This window comes from Pantherophis guttatus, chromosome 2 (assembly GCF_059756535.1).
Source record: "Pantherophis guttatus breed Tessera chromosome 2, ASM5975653v1, whole genome shotgun sequence".
In the NCBI taxonomy this organism is placed as follows: domain Eukaryota; kingdom Metazoa; phylum Chordata; class Lepidosauria; order Squamata; family Colubridae; genus Pantherophis; species Pantherophis guttatus.
In genome coordinates, this window is record NC_142064.1 from 98,746,659 (window position 1) to 98,764,936 (window position 18,278).

Here is an 18,278-nt window from a genome sequence, read left to right on the forward strand (position 1 = left end):
ATACAACGAAGCAGATAATTATTTGCGTGCATGCTGAAGAGAAACACAGACAGATAAATTATTCCATTTCAGCATATCCATCTGTTTGGAATAATGATCTGCAGATTTATTTGTTCAAATACATCAATAAGATGCAAGCACTTTCATGACAAATATACAGAAAAAAGGGATCAACACAGAACAGTAACCTAGTTTAAATGGAAAGAAAGCTTATGACAATATACTCCCAAGAGATTTCTTTTCTCCAGTTAAGTTACTTATGTCAATAAAATAGAGGGCAATAGGCTTAAGAGGGACATTAGTTTGTACATTTTCATTAAACTTCAAAATGTTAATACATGCCAGTTGAACACTACAACTAAAATGTACATATAAGCAAGAAAGGGAGAAATTAGTTACCTCTTCTCTCTGAACAGTCCAGTTACTACAGTTACAGCAGGCAAACTGGCTGTTGGATTGACTGATAAAAGGTTTAGTGTGTGAAGTCAGTCTTACGTTGTGCTCAAAACTGCTCATCCTCATTCTGGCACAGTTTGGTCCATAAAGAGGCTTTAGGCTGAGACAGACCTCAACTTATCAAATAAATTGTTGCTTTAAAAAAAAGCCAAGTATACTAGTACTGCTGAAGGCCAGGCTGAGATGTTTATAGGAAGTAGTCTGGGGTACGCCGAGTAACATGAGGCTCTCCACGGCGAGGTGCTGGATCAAACTGAAGGCTGTGGAAAGAAAACAAAACCTTTACCTTTAACTGATTATGAACGTATAAACTTTATATGCGATTCTCAACTTGTTACTATTTATGTAATCTATATGCATATAATCAAGTCAAAATAGGTTTTTAAGAGGTAAGAGGGTTTTGTTTTGTTTTTTGAGTAAAAAGATGCCATACCACAAACAAGTGATGTTTAAGGAGGAAACTTAAATTTAAACTTCTCTGGAGAAGTGCAGGAAACCAACAAGTAATACTGACATCTGAAATATTTCTATCAGGTTTTGAGCAAACAGGGTGTTTAAGGGTGGGTGGGTGGGCAACAACTGGCATCTCGGACAAACACTTCCCATTCCAAGCTTAAAATCACCTAGATCCTTGGAAAAAATGGGCTGAAATCCAGCTATTTTACCTGAGTTTAGGATGTTGTGGGGAATGAGCCTTGGTGGCGCAGCAGACTAAAGCACTGTTAAGTAACACCAGCTGCCTGCAATTACTGCAAGTTCAAATCTCACCAGGCTCAAGGTTGACTCAGCCTTCCATCCTTTCGAGGTAGGTAAAATGAGGACCCGGTTTGTGGGGGCAATAAGCTGACTTTGTATAAAAAAGAACACCGCTTGGGGGGAGGGGGGGCGAAAGCCCTACTAAGCAGGTATATACAAAAGTATGAAGGCTATTGCTTAACGCATTGTAAGCTGCCCTGAGTCTCCGGAAAAGGGCGGCATATAAATCCAATCAATCAATCAATAAGGGACACATACAGCTTGTTTTCAGGTTCTCTACTATGTTTTAAGCTACTTATAACAGGACTAAACACTATACATTAATAGAAGCTTTGATTTGTAATACAATCAAAAGAAAATATTTTGCACTAACTGAAACAAAGGTACAATTTAAAAAAATTAAATTACTTTTTATATTACTCTAAAATTAGATTATCAGTGATCCAACCTAAAACTAAGGAGAAATTTTCTGACAGCGAGTACAATTAATCAGTGGAAGGGCTTGCCTTCAGAAATTGTGGGTGCTCCATCACTGGAGGCTTTTAAGAAGAGACTGGATAACCACTTGTCTGGAATGGTATAGGCTCTCAGGGGAAGAAGAACTCCAAGGTCTGTTCCAATTCTGTTATTTTAAGTTCTAGTGAGTCTTATTTTAAAAGGGTTGTCTTGTCTAATCAGAACTATATGAAAAAACCAGCAAATTTCAGTTCACATGTTCTCAATTCTATCATGTCTTTCACAAAGTCCGTTCACATAACATGTTCAACCTGTTTAGTTAAAAACCTAATAAGTATTTGTGCACATCCCATGCTAAATTTGTATTTACTTTAGTTCATTTGCTTTGATTTTTCTGTGACAAAATTACAACCTATTGGGTTAATTTATGGCTCACGTTATAAAAATTACAATCTTATTTTTCTGCTAAAATGTATTTTTTGTTAAAACTGAAGATTCTTACAAGGAATATTTTAAAGTGTCATCTAGTTCCATGATAGCAGCCTGATTTCCACAACGGTAACAGTAATTAGGTGCGCTGAAAATAGTGACTACATTTCGATCATGGCACCAGTTGTAGCCCTGTAATGGGAGAAAAATAGTTTCAATAAAACAAGATACATGACTTAACTAAGAGACATTCAAAAAATGCCTTGCTTTATCTTTTGCAAATGCTTTTTACTGAAATGTAATAAGACGTTAATAGTGAGTTTAATGCACTCTGAGATGAAAAATCTTAATTGTTCTTGTCTTCCACAAAATTATTTAAAATATTACCCTTGGATCATTAATATCATAAACCTTTGACTTATGTTTTATTGTGAAGAACTAAACACATCCATCTCTTAAAAACTGTTCCAATTCACTCATTTAAGTTATGTCAAAGTGAGACTTCATTAAGATTGATAAAATATAAAGCTAATTAGAATTGCAGAGATATTACAGGAGTGACTGATGAAAGAATTTACAAAGTCTGAAGAGGAGACTGAATATATATATATATTATATATATGTGTGTGTGTGTGTATGTATATATATATATATATATACACATACATAGTACTGACCTTTAACCTACTGGTAAAAAGCAATTATAATGAGATTATATATATTAAGCTGTGATATTCTGATCCAAAGACAGATAAATACTTCCAATGAGATTTGTATGCTCATGTACCAGTCAGCAGAACTTTAAAGAAGTTGAATCTTTCCGTGATCTTGTACAGCCATACATGGTACCACAAAAAATGCATTTCAGTTCAGAAGGCATTAAAGAGACAGTAACACGGTATACCTGCTATGACAACTCTCTGGGAATACAAGACTACCATACAGGACTAAGAAAAGGCATGGCTGCTGAGAGGTGCAACTAGTGTAACTGCCAGATCTGAAACACCTTTGATATTTCAGATTTATATAACTACTTCCTTCATATAAACTTTTTTTGCCTAAAGATAAGGCACTCTGAATTCTCAACTGATTGGTACAACATAATTTTACCTCCATTACAAGTTGATGAGCCCGAGACACCAATGTAAGTCCATTGGCATGGTTAAATGTTTCAGAAATATCCTGACCAAACGTGTAGCCTGCACCACGTGGAGAGATCCCCCAGCCACCACGATCATCTGGATCTGACCATAACAGATCACACATTGGACCCTATTTAAAAATGGAAAGAATAGTTTGTACACATGTATATAACTCCAATATATGGGAACAATATCAGCTGCTTTTATGTTAATTTTAGTTTCTTCAATTCTAAAAAATTGATAATTTGCTTTAACATTCTAAAATGTAAGTTCTTCAGCAAAAGGAAAAATACCATAATCTCCATAGAAGGATTTCCATTAATGTTACCTCATGTGGAACTTCCTGCAAACGATCAAGTGCTCTAATATGATCCAGTGTATCTATAGAAGGCGAAAGACCTCCGTGGAGACAGAAGATCTAACAAGAGAAAAGATCAAATTACACATATGCAGGCAGAGTCTACTTTAAACCTTTATTTCTTGATTAATTTTTTAAGGCCACTGAATTAAGACAGTGTGACTCTGAGCAGACTTCCCTCTTCCTGGCATACCAATATGGCAATTTTTACTTTAATTTGGATTATCTGAATCTTAATGTCAAGTCATTGTCACTGGATAATTATAGTTTAGCTTAATAGACACTGATTTTGAAATTTATAACACTGCTTTTTTATCTCTAACCCCCATTACATTTCCCAACTGTTCAATCTAAGTAACACAGTATGGTATAGTTAATAGTAGTACAGCTTCTGATTTTCCTGGGTATTCAAAATTTTAAGCTATACAAGCACATTTTATTTAGACTAATATTTTAAGTTATATCTCTAGAACTATATGGTCTTCTGAATGTTAACCCTTTGTTGTGTATAAATGTATTGTGAATGTTGGATATTTATCCTACGGTTGGGTAGATAATATATAGAAAAACTATGTTTGTGACTTTAAATGATATAAGAAGAATGATTGGCTGTGTTATTATCAGGCAGCCATAAAAGTAGACAGGAAGCCCGGGAGCTCCTGCTCCTGCTATTTGATGATTGATCTCCTGAAGAGGGACTGTGTGTGACTGAAGAGAACTGTAAGCAAACTATGTTTTGTATTGGACAGTGATTATTCAAAGACGTTTTATCATTGTTTTGAGAAACCAAGTTTGTTTTTTCACTAAGAGTAAAGAATGTTTTATTTTTCACCATTCGGAGTCTGTGAGTATCTGTGTGTTTAACCAGCAACATATCTCTTTGCTGTCCGGTCTGTTGCCTACTATGCAGAGGGAAGTTTTACCCTCAACAGTGAATGTGTATATGGACATTTTCATTTAATGACATGAATTGAGGATGTGAAATCTGAGGCATCAGGCAATTATACTACCATTAGGCAATTGTTATACTAACTTTCACACACCTGCATCTTCGAGAAAGATTTCCAAGAGTAACAAAAAAGACAATACTAGATACTCATTTATTATTCAAAGATGATAATATAAATTAATTATTTTATCAAATGATCAAACTTTAATGAAACCTAATGAGACCACATAGTTGCATAACATTACTTACCTGCCCATCTACTAGAGCTGTAAGAGGAAGATAATCAAATAAATCTGTGAAATATTTCCAAACATTGGCATTTCCATATTTCCGCAGACATTCATCATAAAAGCCATATACTTGTGTAATTTGTCTGCTTTCATGGTTGCCTCTTAGAATTGTAATGCGTTCCGGGTAGCGCACCTAATCACAGAGAATAAACAGACATTGTAATAATCCATCCATATAATTGGTTACATCATTACAGATAGGCTTCTAATAACCTGAGTTTTACAAACTCACCTTTAATGCCACAAGAAGTGTCACAGTTTCCACTGAGTAATAGCCTCTGTCAACATAATCTCCCATGAATAGGTAGTTTGTATCTGGCGATTTCCCACCAATTCTAAAAAGCTCCATAAGATCGTGGAATTGCCCATGGACATCCCCACACACTGTGACAGGACAACGAACCTCCTGAACATTTGATTCTTTTGTTAGTATCTCTTTAGCCTAATAAAGGAGGAAAAAACATACAAACAGCTTATCAGCTGGGAAACTTGCCTAAATTAGATTTACAATTAAATTAAACAAACGTCAAGAAAAATTCCTAACAGAAAATTTAGGATATTTCTGTGAAGTCATGTTACAGATTCAAAATCCTGTTCAGCCTCAACTATACTCATAATTTTGCTCACTCAGTTGTTTCCCTCCAACCTCATTTTCTTACCTGTAACTGGCAATTAAGGTAGTTTAATAAAATTAGGAGAATGAAAACATATATTTAAAAAACTCAGGGAAGGCTTTTAATTATAAATACACAGTATATACAAACCTGAATTTCATCAGCAACAGGCTAAAAAACTGAAGGTACCAAAAAATTAAACACTAACTAGAACATTGTTGTTTTTTTCCACCTGCAATCTTTTACCAATGATAACTTTTAAAAGATACTAGTTTTTAGGAATTAGAACTTTTTTCTCCCAAGCACATCATTTGCCAACAATAAAATACAGAGTGGATTGGATTACTGGATTTGAAAACCTATGCTTTATAAATCTAACACAGGGGTGTCAAACCCACATCCTCATGGCGTCATCACGTGACATATCAAGACGTTTCCCCCCCTTTGCTAAACTGGGAATGGCCGTGGCCAGCGTATGACGCATCCGGCCCACAAGTTTGACAGCCCTGATCTAATAAGTCATTGATAGGTCTTCACATATAGTATTACTTAAATATCTAAATAATATCTAAGTAATATCTAAAGTTAGCATTACATTGCATGTAATTTTTATTTTTCTTAGTTTAGAAAAAGGGCACATTATTACACAATTTAGAAACTGTATAAAATTACAGTAATACAATATAGTTCTGTTGAATAAATCTTATATATTACATGCATTTGTATATCTAGTAATGTACCAATTCTTATTAGAAAATAATTACATTGTTATATTCTTACATTTTTACTATTAGGTCTTATCTTAGATGATTTATTTTTAATTAATATTAAATGGTGAAAGCATTTTATGTCATTAGATATAAAATTGTAAAAAAGGTTTCACAATTAAGGGAATTGTTTTAATTTAGTACTTACCTAATATTTCTACAAATTTAATAGAAACAAGTAGTAACTAGTAATTATGTATTGTAAAAGTGGTTCTCCATTTTTCAAATTTATGACTGAAAATCTGAAATGAATACCTGTGTGACTGGCAAAGGAACTCTATGTAAACATGAAATATCTATGTCTTAATACGTCTATATTTAGAATGAGAAACATGCCATGATATTAATAATTTTAAAAATAAAAGACAATTTAAAATTTAAAAAATCAATTTAATTGAAACACAATTTTAAATAAGAACTTTTGTTTACTTTGTTAACTCCCAGGGCTATGCTGAAACTTTTGCATGTAATAGAGTAGGGGCTTCATTTAATTCTCAATCCTTCCATAATGCAATTAGTCACTGACTTACAATCACAACTGAGCCCAAAATTACCATTGCTAAGCAAAACTGTTAAGTGCATTTTGCCCCATTTTACGACTTTTCTTGCCATAGCTGTTAAGTGAAATACTATAACTGTTAAGTTACAGTTAAGTTACAGTCAAGTAAATCTGGCTTCCCCATTGACTTCTTGTCAGATCACAAAAGGTGATCACATGACCTCAAAACACAGCAACTGTCATAAATACATGCCAGTTGCCAAATATCCAAATTTTAATCACATGACCATGGGGATTTAAGTGTGAAAAATGATTATTAGTCACTTTTTCAGAGCCACTGTTAACTTCGAATGGTCAGTAAATGAATGTTTGTAAGTCAAGGACTACCTAATATCATGCTAACATTGTTAACCTATATCAGTAACACTTTTGGTTATTGTTCTTTTGCTAGAAATGGCTAAAAAAATACTATTCCAATACTGCAAAGATAAAACAAGTCGAAAAAAATGAAGGAATTTCAAATATTGGCCCCACCAGATTAGATGGAAATATATAAATTTTAAATTACACAGAAATCATCTGCATAACTTGAAAGTCTACATGTTTTTATTTCAAATATTACTAGTTCATATTCATTCCTTTTTTTGGCAGCAAAGTAACAACTGCTGCATTTATACAGGTAGTCCTTGACTTATGCTCACAATTGAGCCTGGAATTCGTAAGTTGTTGCAGTTGTAAGTAGAGTCACCATTCAACCGGACTCAATTTTACAACCATTTTTTATGACAGTTGTTAAGCAAATCATGTGGTCATAAGTCAAAATGCAGTTGATCCAATGGCATTTTTTTTGTCAGAAAACTGCAAAATAAAATTATAAAACACCATCATGTGACACTATAACTAGCTATAAATTCCAGCCAGTTGCCAAGCACCTGAAATGCGATCTGAGTGTGATGATGGTTTGGCAGTCATAACTTCAACAGGTCATAAATTAATTTTTTCAAGTCTGTTGTAACTCTGAACAGCAATTAAGCAACTGGTCGTAAAACAAGGACTACCTAAGACTCAAAACTAGCAACTACCAACTTCCAAATATTTTTAATTTTAATAGTGATAATGCCATTATTTCATATGGCTTGCTCTGTTATAAAGAGGCCCATGTAAATTATGTTTCATTTCAAAGTTCAAGGCTCTATTTTAGAGCAGAAGCCCTTGCAAAAATAGGTGGTCTATCAGGTCCTAGGGAGAGTCAATTATTTATTAGGACCAAACAGTATTCAAGGCCAGCCTCTGGGTATGAGGAGCTTTTTTAGAGCCAAAGGCTGAAAATAACAGACTGAGGTTGTTGTAAAACAGAGTAAGGATACATTTTTGAAGGATTGGTACCTTAACCAAAAAGGAATATCTTCAAGCAGTTTTAAATCAACATTAAGCAACTACGTGTATATAGAAGTTGAGAGTAGCATTAAGAAAAAAACCCCAATGTAGCCAGAGTATCACATATCTCCTACCTTTAATAAAAATATGAAGAAATTCAAAGCTTTCATGACTTCTATACTAAATACATGCCCAAACCTATAATTCAGCTCAGGGACCTCTTAAGAAATTTAATGTGTAAATTATTAACGTAAGACATATTTTGATTCTGATCTGCCTGAAAAAAATCATAAACCAGACTGCTTTATTATGTTCAAACTGAGGGAGAATCCTATTAATTTAAAAATTTATGTTTTAGTCTCCTCATGGTTATTCCACATATGGGAAATGTACATATAAGCATCTATTGTACTTCAGCACTTTTTGTTGAAAAAAATGAGTTCTTCAAGTGAAATAACATAACTAGAACAGAGAAAGCTGCATTAGTTGAGATCTCAGTAAAAGGAGTTTTATTTACCACTGGCAACTAAAAGAAATATAATTTTGAATAAAAATTCTTTAAATGCACTGGGTCCTATTTATGCCTCATCTTCACAGTAGATAGGAATGTTACACAAATGAAGATAACTGAATCATCAAAGGACACCAAGTACACAACCACTGTACCCTGTTAATCTTTCAGTAGCTCTAGCTATGAATATAACATGTACTATGGTGTTTGTAGTTTGTGTAAATAAGAATTGTGTGTTTAAACAAATAAAAATCTGTGAATCTTCAGTGTTTTAAATATATGTAGGGGGGGAAATAAAGGGAAGAGAAGTTAATCTAGAAGCATTATCATTAACTTTTCACAACCTGTTTTCCAACTCCATATTTAATTAAAATAATGTTAAACTCTTCCTAGATACTCATTATTTTACTGTGGTGCAGGAAGTCCCACTAGAGTGTTCTATTCATCTTTCTCCAACAAATGTCATGGCTGTATATAAATCAGTCATATAAATCAACCAGAAATAAAAAGTGAACAAGCGAGAGTAGACAAAATCTATCCCACTCGTTTTTGTGTGTTTTGCCTTCTATACCACGGATCACAGAGATCATTCCACCGTTTTTTCATTTTCATCCTGCCTGACCTTGACTCTCCCCTGGCAAAACAGAAATGCAAAGCCTCCCCATGTCCACCTTTGCCGATCACAAGACAAAATCTCAGAAACAAGGACAATTAAGGCTACAAAAACATTCTCAGGAAGACAACGGCTACGATGTGCGCATATTTTTAAAAAAATTAAAAGCCGAGGAGAAAAGTATCGTCTGAGAACGATTCTCAGGCTCTCCTTTAATCTGGATATATAGATATATATATAAATATATCAGGTAGGCAAAGACCTTTCTTGATAAAATCACCCTGTTCAGAAATCTGTCTCCATCTTTTAGCCTTGGCTCTCAGAGCCTGTTCTACGGTACCCTCAAGCTACTAGCAGAAGGAAACAAACCAACGCCTTTTCTGAAGCAATTCTCGGCCTCGTTTTCTTTTCCCACCCTTCCCTTCTATGGGAGGCGTCTTTCGGATAGGAAAACGAGCGAAGTCGACCCCAACCCAGAGCCCGCTTTCCCCCTTCCGCGTCTCACCCACCTTCTCGCACAGGGTCCGCACTTGGCTCTCGCTCAGCTGCTTGCACTCGTTGAGCTGCTCGATCCATTGGTCCAAGTCCTTGGTAAAGCTCTTGTCCTCCATGCCGGCCCGCCGCCTGCCGCCAGCTCAGTTTCGAGGAAGGAGAGCGCTCGGCGGCGCGGCCAGCGCGGCGTGCTTCGGGGAGGCCCAAAAGCAGCAAGAGGGAGACGGAGGGAAAGGGAAGGCCGCCGCCGCCGTGGCGCCGAAGGAAGGAAAAGGGGAGGGACCAACGGGCAGAGAGGCCCAACCGCCCGTCTCGACAGGGCGCGCGAGAGCCTAGGCCTCCCTCCTTCTTTCTCCGGCACCGTGTAATGGCGGACGGTCACGGCATTGCGCACTTCCGCTTTACGTCTCACGTCAAATGGGTGAGAGCGCCCCCTTCCACTTGGAGGACTCAGCTCTTTATTCGAATCGAGCGCAGCCCCTGGTCGGCCAAAGAAAACGTCGGTGAAGATTTTCGGGGGTCACAACCCAGGCTGCAATACCCAATTTATTAATAATCCAGGTAGTAAGTGAGTGGAAGTCACTTTTCCAACCACTTTTCTGAAGCATAAACAGCCCTATGATATAGCAGTAGGAACAAAGGGGAAATAGAAAGTGAAAGAACAGGTAGTCCTCGACTTACAACAGTTCGCTTAGCGACCGAAGTTATAACGCACTGAAAAGTTACCTATGACCATTTTTCACACTTACGACTGTTGTAGCATCCTCATGGTCACAGGATTTATATTTGGATGTTTAACAACTGATTCACATTTATGACTTGCAGTGCCCTGTGGTCATGTGATTACTTTTGAGACCTTCTGACAAGCAAAGTCAATGGGGAAACCAGATTCACTTAACAACCGTGTTACTAATTTAACAACTGCAGTGATTCACTTAACAAGTGTGGCAAGAAAAGTCATAAAATGGACCAAGACTCACTTAACAAATTTCTCACTTAACAACATAATTTTTGCCTCAATTGTGGTTGTAAATTGAGGACAACCTGTAGTATCTTGGCCTTGGCTTTGGCCATCTGAATTTGTTTTCTTCAAGTTTTAGCTGAATACGTGGTTTTGTTGAAGGCATCCCATCTCTCCTGAAGATTCATTATAGTATATTTGTATTTTAAAGCATCTTTTCCATATTGTAAACTATATGTTAATTATTTAACTGGATGTGACCTAATTAGTACTTGGAGATAAGTTCATCAGCAAAGATTAGGTTGAGACAGTTGGTTCAAAAACACATTGGTAGAAACCTACATTAATGTATTATTGATATCACCAGGAGTCAGGCCCAGCTTAGCTTTTTAGTAGCAATGCCACGGTGCAGATTTGTATTAATTTTATTAACAGCTAAGATTTTTCAGATATACTTAGCCAAGTAGATTCCAACCTAAGGTAAAGATAAAGGTTCCCCTCAGACATATGTGCTAGTCGTTCCCGAATCTAGGGGGCGATGCTCATCTCCATTTCAAAGCCGAAGAGCCAGTACTGTCCGAAGATGTCTTCGTGGTCATGTGGCTGGCATGACTAAATGCCAAAGGCGTATGGAACACTGTTACCTTCCCACCAAAGGTGGTCCCTATTTTTCTACTTGCATTTTTAACGTGCTTTTGAACTGCTAGGTTGGCAGAAGCTGGGACAAGTAACAGGAGCTCATCCCATTACACAGCACTAGGGATTCGAACTGCTGAACTGCCGACCTTAACCCTAACCCTAACCTTGTACTTACTTTGTTAATTGCATTTTCTATAACCATTGGCAGTCTTTTTTGCACCCTGGTTTAGTTAAATCTCAAGGAAAGACATTATTGGATTGCCTCAGATCAAGAAATGAAAATATCACTCCAAGCAAAGCATTCATTTTTATCACAGGAATTTTCTCCAACAATAAAAATTGCAGTGTTTCCCACCTTAACATATATTTCTTTTTTAGCTTCATTCCATATCTTAACATAATTTATTTACTTATTAATCACATTTATATAGCTGCCCATCTCACCAAAGGTACCTCTGGGTGGCACACAACAAATGGATAAAATCACATATACAAAACAAATATAAACAATTTATAACAACTTACATTTTGCCTTTGTCATTATGATACTGAGCTAGTTTACTTTGTCTCAATCTTAAAACCTGTTTTCTTTATTCTTTTTGATCCTCTATTTTTATGTTTTGTTAATATCTTTGTCTTCTGATTATTAATCTTAAAATCTGCTAGTGTAAAAAACTCTTTTAATTTTTCCATTGATGCCTTTTTAATCCCTTTAGTGGATCCTTAAGAATCAATAGCAAATCATCAGCCAATGCCCTATAAGTTTCTTTATTAATTTTACTTTCCCAAATATTTCATTTTTAACATCCTTATTCAATATTTCAAGAACTAAAATAAACGGCAGAACAGGCAACAGGCATTCTCTGTCTTGTCTCTTTTTATAGCTCACAGGATTTTTATAGCTCTCCACTAACAATTATTTGTGTGTATATCGATCTTAACCTCTTTATAATATCCATTCCAAAATTCATATCTTCCAAAACTTTAAACAGGAAAGCCCAGTTCAAATTGTCAAAGGCCTTTGTGTCTAAAAAAAATGAATGTGGCTTGTTTTTCATTGTGTTGCTCCAAGTATTCCAAAATGTCCAACATATTTCTAATATTAGCTTTTAACTGTGTTTAGGTAAAAACTCACACTGAACCTCAAACTTAAATTCCTGCAAAATTATATGTTATTATAATGTTATCCGTTGATACTTTCTTATTAAAGTCAAATTTTGTCCCACCTTAGGCATTAATGCTATATTAGCCTCTTCTTAGCTCTCTGGCATCTTTCCCTCTGTAATTCCAAATTCATTATATTTTGTAAAGCTTGCAAAAGTTCATTCTCAAAGCATTGAGAAACTATAAATACTATAAAACTATATATATAGTTTTGCAAACTTCATTATTATGGATCCATTCTTTTTCTATGTAATCTTTGGTAAATTTTGTGTCTTTAAATATCCATCTATTTTTCCATGAAAATTTCTTGTCCTTTACAATATCCATGAATCACTATGATTATACTTTTTGCATAACTACAGTATCTGCTATTTCAGTATCTCCCTCTTGTAATTTCAGTCTTTTCTTTTTCTTCTCAAAATTTATATACCAGCCACTTCCTTGGTTTATTTGCAATTTATTTATTTTGCATAGTTCATTTTTATTTCCGTTTAATTCTCACTGTAGGAACTTAATTTGTTGAGAAAATGTTAAGATACTTAAATTTACTAGCTGGGGCAGTGCGGTTGTGTAATGAGCCTTGATTGGTAGCAGCTGGCTCCTGTATGTGGCAATCTATGCTGTGATTGGTTGCTACCGTTGTGGAGTGGGAGGAGGCGTTTCCCTTTTTTCCTGCCTTTTTCTTCTGTGTGCCCTGTGTACTCTGTGATTTACCTCATGATGCTCCTGTTTGCCTTACTCTCTAGTTTGCCGTGTATACAGTTGTAAAACATATTTATTTATATAAAACTATAAGTTCATGTCAATATCTCTAACCTCCTTTGGATACTGGCTGCGCAATTCCCTGACAGAAAATATTTTTATCTTCTTTGGGAATTTTTTAAATTTGTCTTTCATTTATTTCATCCAAAATAACTTGTGTTTTCTCTTGCCTTTTTTTTTTAGTTCACTATTATGTTACATAAATACAACACAATTGTATTTAGGCAAGATGAAGGCTTTATTTGCATTCCAAATCATTCTTATATCTCTACCATTTTATTATTTTTAAGAAAACTGTTCTAAATTTCTTTTCACAGTCCCCCATTATTTACCCTCCATCTAAAAGATCCGAGTTTCCATTAAAAAAAAAACAATCTGAAAAGGGCATTGGCAATATCTCTATGAACCTTAGTTATCAAACCCCTCAGAATCCAAATCACTGTTCTAAAAAAAAAAACTTTTTCAGAAAAATAAGCATGCCTTTTGAAGTTCCATTTTTGTGTCTTCATGCAGCAGCAAGCTTTAAATTATCCATGAAATTTTAAAAAATGCTTTTGATAGAGTCTTAATTACAAGAGGGAAAGTAAAAAAGGGTAGGTTTCCCCCTTTTTGTGTTTTATCTTTTTGTGCCCTTAATGCTTTCATTTCAAATAGCATTCTATAGTTACAGTCACCATCATGATCTGGCTTATATCATATTTAGTTGTATTTTGTACAATCATCCAGTTGTCTACACTCTTTAATGCTAAACAAATAATATTCCTACAAAAGTGAGGTCTGTTTGTTTAATTCAAATATTTTCAAAAGCACTTTCATCAAAGTTTAAGGTTTCAAAATTATTGTCCCCTTTACCCATTTTAAACTTTCTTACATCCAATTCTTCTTAACCATTTTTTGCTGAAAATTTAAATCCTTGAAATGCTTTTGTTTTTTCCTGCTTCTTTAATCTAGAAAGAATGTTGACTGACCAAGTGGATTTTTTAAATCTTGCCACTCAGAAAGTATATCTTTATCTGTAAAGTAATTACATCTGGCAGAGAATCTGCAGAGAAACTGGCGGTAGAGGAGAAAATCATGCTTCTTGACTCTTCTGACTGACTCATGTCTATTTCTCTTCTCTTCACAGAACATCTGGAAAAGGTGTTCGCAGCTTTTCTGTTGTTTGAAGAGCAACATTGAAGACTTTCCTGTGTCTCCTGACAGGTACCACCACCTTCTCCTTAAACCCTGGTCATGGTGGGGCACAATTGATGGACTGCTGAGTTTGTAAGAGCCTCTTACAAAAATGGCTTTCTGTCCAGAAGGGGCTTCAGGGGCAAAAAGATAAGCAGGCTGACTAGCCAGGCTTAGAAAGGAGAGGCTCAGCTAGATGGATGTTCTTTGACATGTCACCTTCTTATTCAAGAGGCACAGGAACCAGATGACCAGCAGGGAGAATTGGAGACACATCTTCATGTGTCTGATGGAGACGTATCTTCCTTTCCAGGGGTAAGGATGCTTCTGCAACATGGCCAGTGGGGGTTCATGCTTCAAAACTGGGTGGGGGAAGGGACAAATCCCCACTTGGGGGGAACTTGGCCAGCCTAGAAAACTGAAGAAGAGCTCCTTGGATTCATGGGAAATCTTGATGGCTTGGAAAGGAAAATCCTGGGAAATCCTAAGGAAGAGCCATTTTGAGTCTCTTCCTATCAGCCACATTTCCCATGATCTGCTGTCTCTTTGCCCTGTGTAATGTAGCCCTTCCCTCCTGGGGAAGATAAACATTCCACCACATCCAGAGCACTTTTAATGTATACCTTCAATGAAACAATTGTTACTTGCAGGTTGTGATGGGTGCTCCTGCCACCGCCTGGAGTCCCAGGAAGGAAGTTGTCTGGCCAGCTCTCATTTTAAGGAGGTTAGAGTTCCCAGCTGAGGGATTCTGAAGACCTCAAGAAGGCGGCTAACTGAAGCCCTAAAGAGAATGGCTAGAAGAAAGGTATGCAGAGGGGAGGCATCGCTACCCTCTGCCTCTACTTCTGCTAAAAGAAGAATGACTCAGGCCCTTAATTCTCTCCTCAGAAATGAGAAGACATCGAAGTGGACGCCACGGCTCTCTACAATTTTGGAGACCTGCACTGAGTTGATAAGGCCAGACCAGCTCCTCCCCATGGTAATGGCAGAATCCCTGTCTCTGTGCATTTGTTAATATGCTAATAGATGGAATATTTGCATTCTTATTTCAGGATCCATCGGAAGAATGCTGACCGATGGAGAAGGCTAAGAGCCCAAGGGATGTGGAGGAGGGACATGCAGGAGGAGACAGTGCCTTTCTTTCAGGGTAGGTAACACTTCAGAGGGTGAAACTTTTGCAGAGGGGAGGCATCTCTGCCTCTGCTTCTGCTAAACGAAGAATGATCAGGGCAATCCCACTGGCAGGCCAAGCTCCTTGGCAGGACATCTGGAAAGGTTCTTAGAGCCTCCACACGACCACTCTTGAAAAAGGGCCCATGGCTACACTTGATCTTTGGCCCTTTGATTTTCTCCCCACAGAGAGGAAAGGCAAGAGCACCGGAGACCGCAGCTGTCCACCATTTTGGAGACCTGCACTGAGTTGGTAAGTCCTGGACAGTTCCTCCCAATATGAAACGAAGAAGCCCTGTCCCTGTGGATTTCTTGATATGCCAACAGATGGAATCTTTGGCTTTTTATTTCAGGAACCACAAGACCAACCAGTGGAGGAGGAGCTCTCTCCTAACGAGGAGAAAACACCTTCAGAGGTAAGAAGGTTTTAGCAATGGGAAGTGGGAGAAATTGTGCTATACATCCTTCTAAGCTTAAGGCTTGCGAAGGCTCTCTTGCTGTTGGCCCATAGGGCCTGAATGCACCCTATCCTTTAGGAATCTTATTGGGACACAGAAAGCTTAGGATTTAACAACCAGTGTCATTTGCAGGATTTGCTGACAGACCTGGTGGGCTCCAGGACTAGCAGCCTGTGGGACTTGTACTCCCTTGCTGAACTCCTGGAGGAGGAATCTCAGGATAGCTGGGACCAGGATGCAGAGGCTTCAGAAGTCAGCCCTTCTTCCAGTCCATGGGTAAGAAAGACAAAGTGTTTTCGGTTGGGCAGGGATAGAGTCCCTCTAGTCAATTCTCCTAACCTGATGAACTGTGCTGGAATGCTGTTGGCAGTGGAGAAAAGGGGACACCTGGCCCTTAGGACAGCATACTTAGGCTAACTATATGCACTCAAGCTCTGGTGCGATTGGTTCCTTTGCCACAAAGCAGCAGGGACTGGTGTCCTAAATGGGAAATGTGATCCCCATTCTTTTAGGAATTCTACGTTTCTTTTCTCTGATGGCTAAAGAGAAATCATTGTCATTCACAGGATTCTCCAGAAGACGGGAAAGACACCCTGGAGGATCTCAGCAGCCTGGAAGAGGACATCCTGGATTCCCTGGACTGCCTTCTTTTATGAGAAGAGGTATCTATTTTACCCTCTTCACAGGTCACTGCCTTGCCTTACGAAGCTCAATGAAGCAATGAGCTATGCTGTGCAGGCCATCTAGGTCAGACAGGTCATAGTCGAGGGTACTAACACAACATGGTTCACTGGAGAAGGAAATGGCAACCATCTCCAGTATCCTTAGGAAGAAAACCCCAGGAAAAGTATCAAAAGGCTAAAAACTACAATGCCAGAAGATGAGCCCCTCAGATCGGAAGGTGTCCAATACGCTACCTGGGAAGAGTGGAGGGCAATTACAAGTAGCTCCAGGAAGAGCAAAGTGGTAATAATAATAGCCTTTGATTTCTCCCCCAGATGTTTCCTCAGATTCCACTCCAGATGTCAGCTTGGAGGAGGAGAAACCAGCATCTCAGGAGGTGAGTTGGTCAATGGCTCCGAGCAGCCTGCTGAGAGTGATTTGTCTGAAACAACAGCTGGAGCAGGGCAGCCTTGAGGGTTCAGGTGGGGAAAGCACACAGCTCCCAGCTGGTTAGTGATGTGGAGGGGGAACTGCCTTCTGTACCTGAACCAAGAACACTTAGGGCAGAGAAAAGGCAGGAGCAGCAAAGGTCAACTTGATTACTTGCAAGGAGCCATTCTCGCCATTCTCAATCGGCTGCACCAGAAGCTGGCTATTTAGCACAGCAGACAGACAGAGGCGATGCTGGGAACGTGTTCATGAGTTTGGACTAGAAGACCTCCAAAGTGCCTTCCAACTCTGTTATTCTGTCTGTCTATAGGACGGCTTCAGCAACGGAGTATCGAGATGGAGGGCAGAATCACCCCCACCTACAAAGCCCTGCATGGAGCTGTTTTCCCCTGGAATTGATGTTTTTTTGTTGTTTTTCTTGTTCTTGTTCTTGTTAATTCTGAGATTTTTCAATTTGTTATCTTTTTATCTATATTGTTAAGTGCTAAAAAATAAAAGCAACAGTTAAATAGTTGTTCATTGACCACAATTATTTTCCTTTAACTATCAGGGTAGCATTCAGTAGGTAGAATGATAAATAATTGTATAACATTGAATACATTGAATAAAACTACAAGAACACTTTATATACCCTAATTTATATTTAGGCCTATTATCATTACACTTTTCTTAGGGACGGGGTGAACTTTTGATTAAATGCAGAATTTCACCAAGGGTCTTTGTCCCTAGTTTTGTCTAGGGACATTTATTTTTCACTGCTGTATGTTGAGACAGTGTTATTAGTACTCAGTTACTATATACAATATGAAATGCTATAGGACCGTGATGGTGAACCTATGGCACGCGTGCCACAGGTGGCACGCGGAGCCATATTAGTGGGCACACCAGCTCAGCTCTGGGGCGCATGCACGCGCCGGCCAGCTGATTTTCGGGCCTTCTGGGCCCACCAGAAGTAGGAAAACAGGCTGTTTCCTGCCTCTGGAGAGCCTGGGGGCGGGGAAGGGGAACGGGGAAGGCCCGTTTTTCTTTCTTACCTGGCTCCAGATCCTCTCTGTGTATCTGGGAAGGGCGAAAACAGCCTTTCCTACTCCCTTGGAGACCCTACGGAGGATGAAAGGGTCCATTTCCC

The 18,278-nt window shown here is 37.8% G+C and overlaps 2 protein-coding genes across 5 annotated transcripts; one reads left to right on the forward strand and one right to left on the reverse strand.

Annotated features, from left to right (window-relative positions):
- Positions 1 to 84: 84 nt before the first annotated feature.
- Positions 85 to 10,147, reverse strand: PPP2CB (protein phosphatase 2 catalytic subunit beta). Its single transcript, XM_034410829.3, has 7 exons — positions 9,727 to 10,147; positions 5,069 to 5,278; positions 4,796 to 4,969; positions 3,568 to 3,657; positions 3,208 to 3,369; positions 2,171 to 2,289; positions 85 to 716 (listed from the first exon to the last, which is right to left on the reverse strand). Exons 1-7 carry the CDS (start codon positions 9,826 to 9,828, stop codon positions 644 to 646), a joined length of 930 nt encoding a protein of 309 aa, XP_034266720.1. The 5' UTR covers positions 9,829 to 10,147; the 3' UTR covers positions 85 to 643.
- Positions 10,103 to 17,663, forward strand: LOC148115212 (uncharacterized). 4 transcript variants are annotated; one of them, XM_087888291.1, is made up of 11 exons: positions 10,103 to 14,438; positions 14,641 to 14,723; positions 15,059 to 15,213; positions 15,297 to 15,387; positions 15,461 to 15,555; positions 15,768 to 15,831; positions 15,932 to 15,994; positions 16,169 to 16,312; positions 16,603 to 16,698; positions 17,035 to 17,096; positions 17,460 to 17,663. In XM_087888291.1, exons 5-9 carry the CDS (start codon positions 15,485 to 15,487, stop codon positions 16,690 to 16,692), a joined length of 432 nt encoding a protein of 143 aa, XP_087744417.1. In that variant the 5' UTR covers positions 10,103 to 14,438; positions 14,641 to 14,723; positions 15,059 to 15,213; positions 15,297 to 15,387; positions 15,461 to 15,484; the 3' UTR covers positions 16,693 to 16,698; positions 17,035 to 17,096; positions 17,460 to 17,663. The 4 variants fall into 4 exon arrangements, with proteins under 4 accessions (XP_087744417.1, XP_087744419.1, XP_087744416.1 ...); XM_087888293.1 differs by having other exon boundaries at positions 15,474 to 15,555; XM_087888290.1 differs by having other exon boundaries at positions 15,297 to 15,555.
- The last annotated feature ends 615 nt before the right edge of the window (positions 17,664 to 18,278 follow it).

Excerpts from the sequence above, each read along its gene's own strand:
- PPP2CB (XM_034410829.3), bottom strand. The coding sequence starts at position 9,828 with ATGGAGGACAAGAGCTTTACCAAGGACTTGGACCAATGGATCGAGCAG. Across the intron at positions 4,970-5,068 it reads CACTTCTTGTGGCATTAAAG|GTGCGCTACCCGGAACGCAT; the intron begins GTGAGTTTGTAA and ends CTCTGTGATTAG. Across the intron at positions 2,290-3,207 it reads CTCATCAACTTGTAATGGAG|GGCTACAACTGGTGCCATGA; the intron begins GTAAAATTATGT and ends CTCCCATTACAG.
- LOC148115212 (XM_087888290.1), top strand. The coding sequence starts at position 15,485 with ATGGAGAAGGCTAAGAGCCCAAGGGATGTGGAGGAGGGACATGCAGGA. Across the intron at positions 15,995-16,168 it reads AGGAGAAAACACCTTCAGAG|GATTTGCTGACAGACCTGGT; the intron begins GTAAGAAGGTTT and ends TGTCATTTGCAG. Across the intron at positions 16,313-16,602 it reads GCCCTTCTTCCAGTCCATGG|GATTCTCCAGAAGACGGGAA; the intron begins GTAAGAAAGACA and ends TGTCATTCACAG.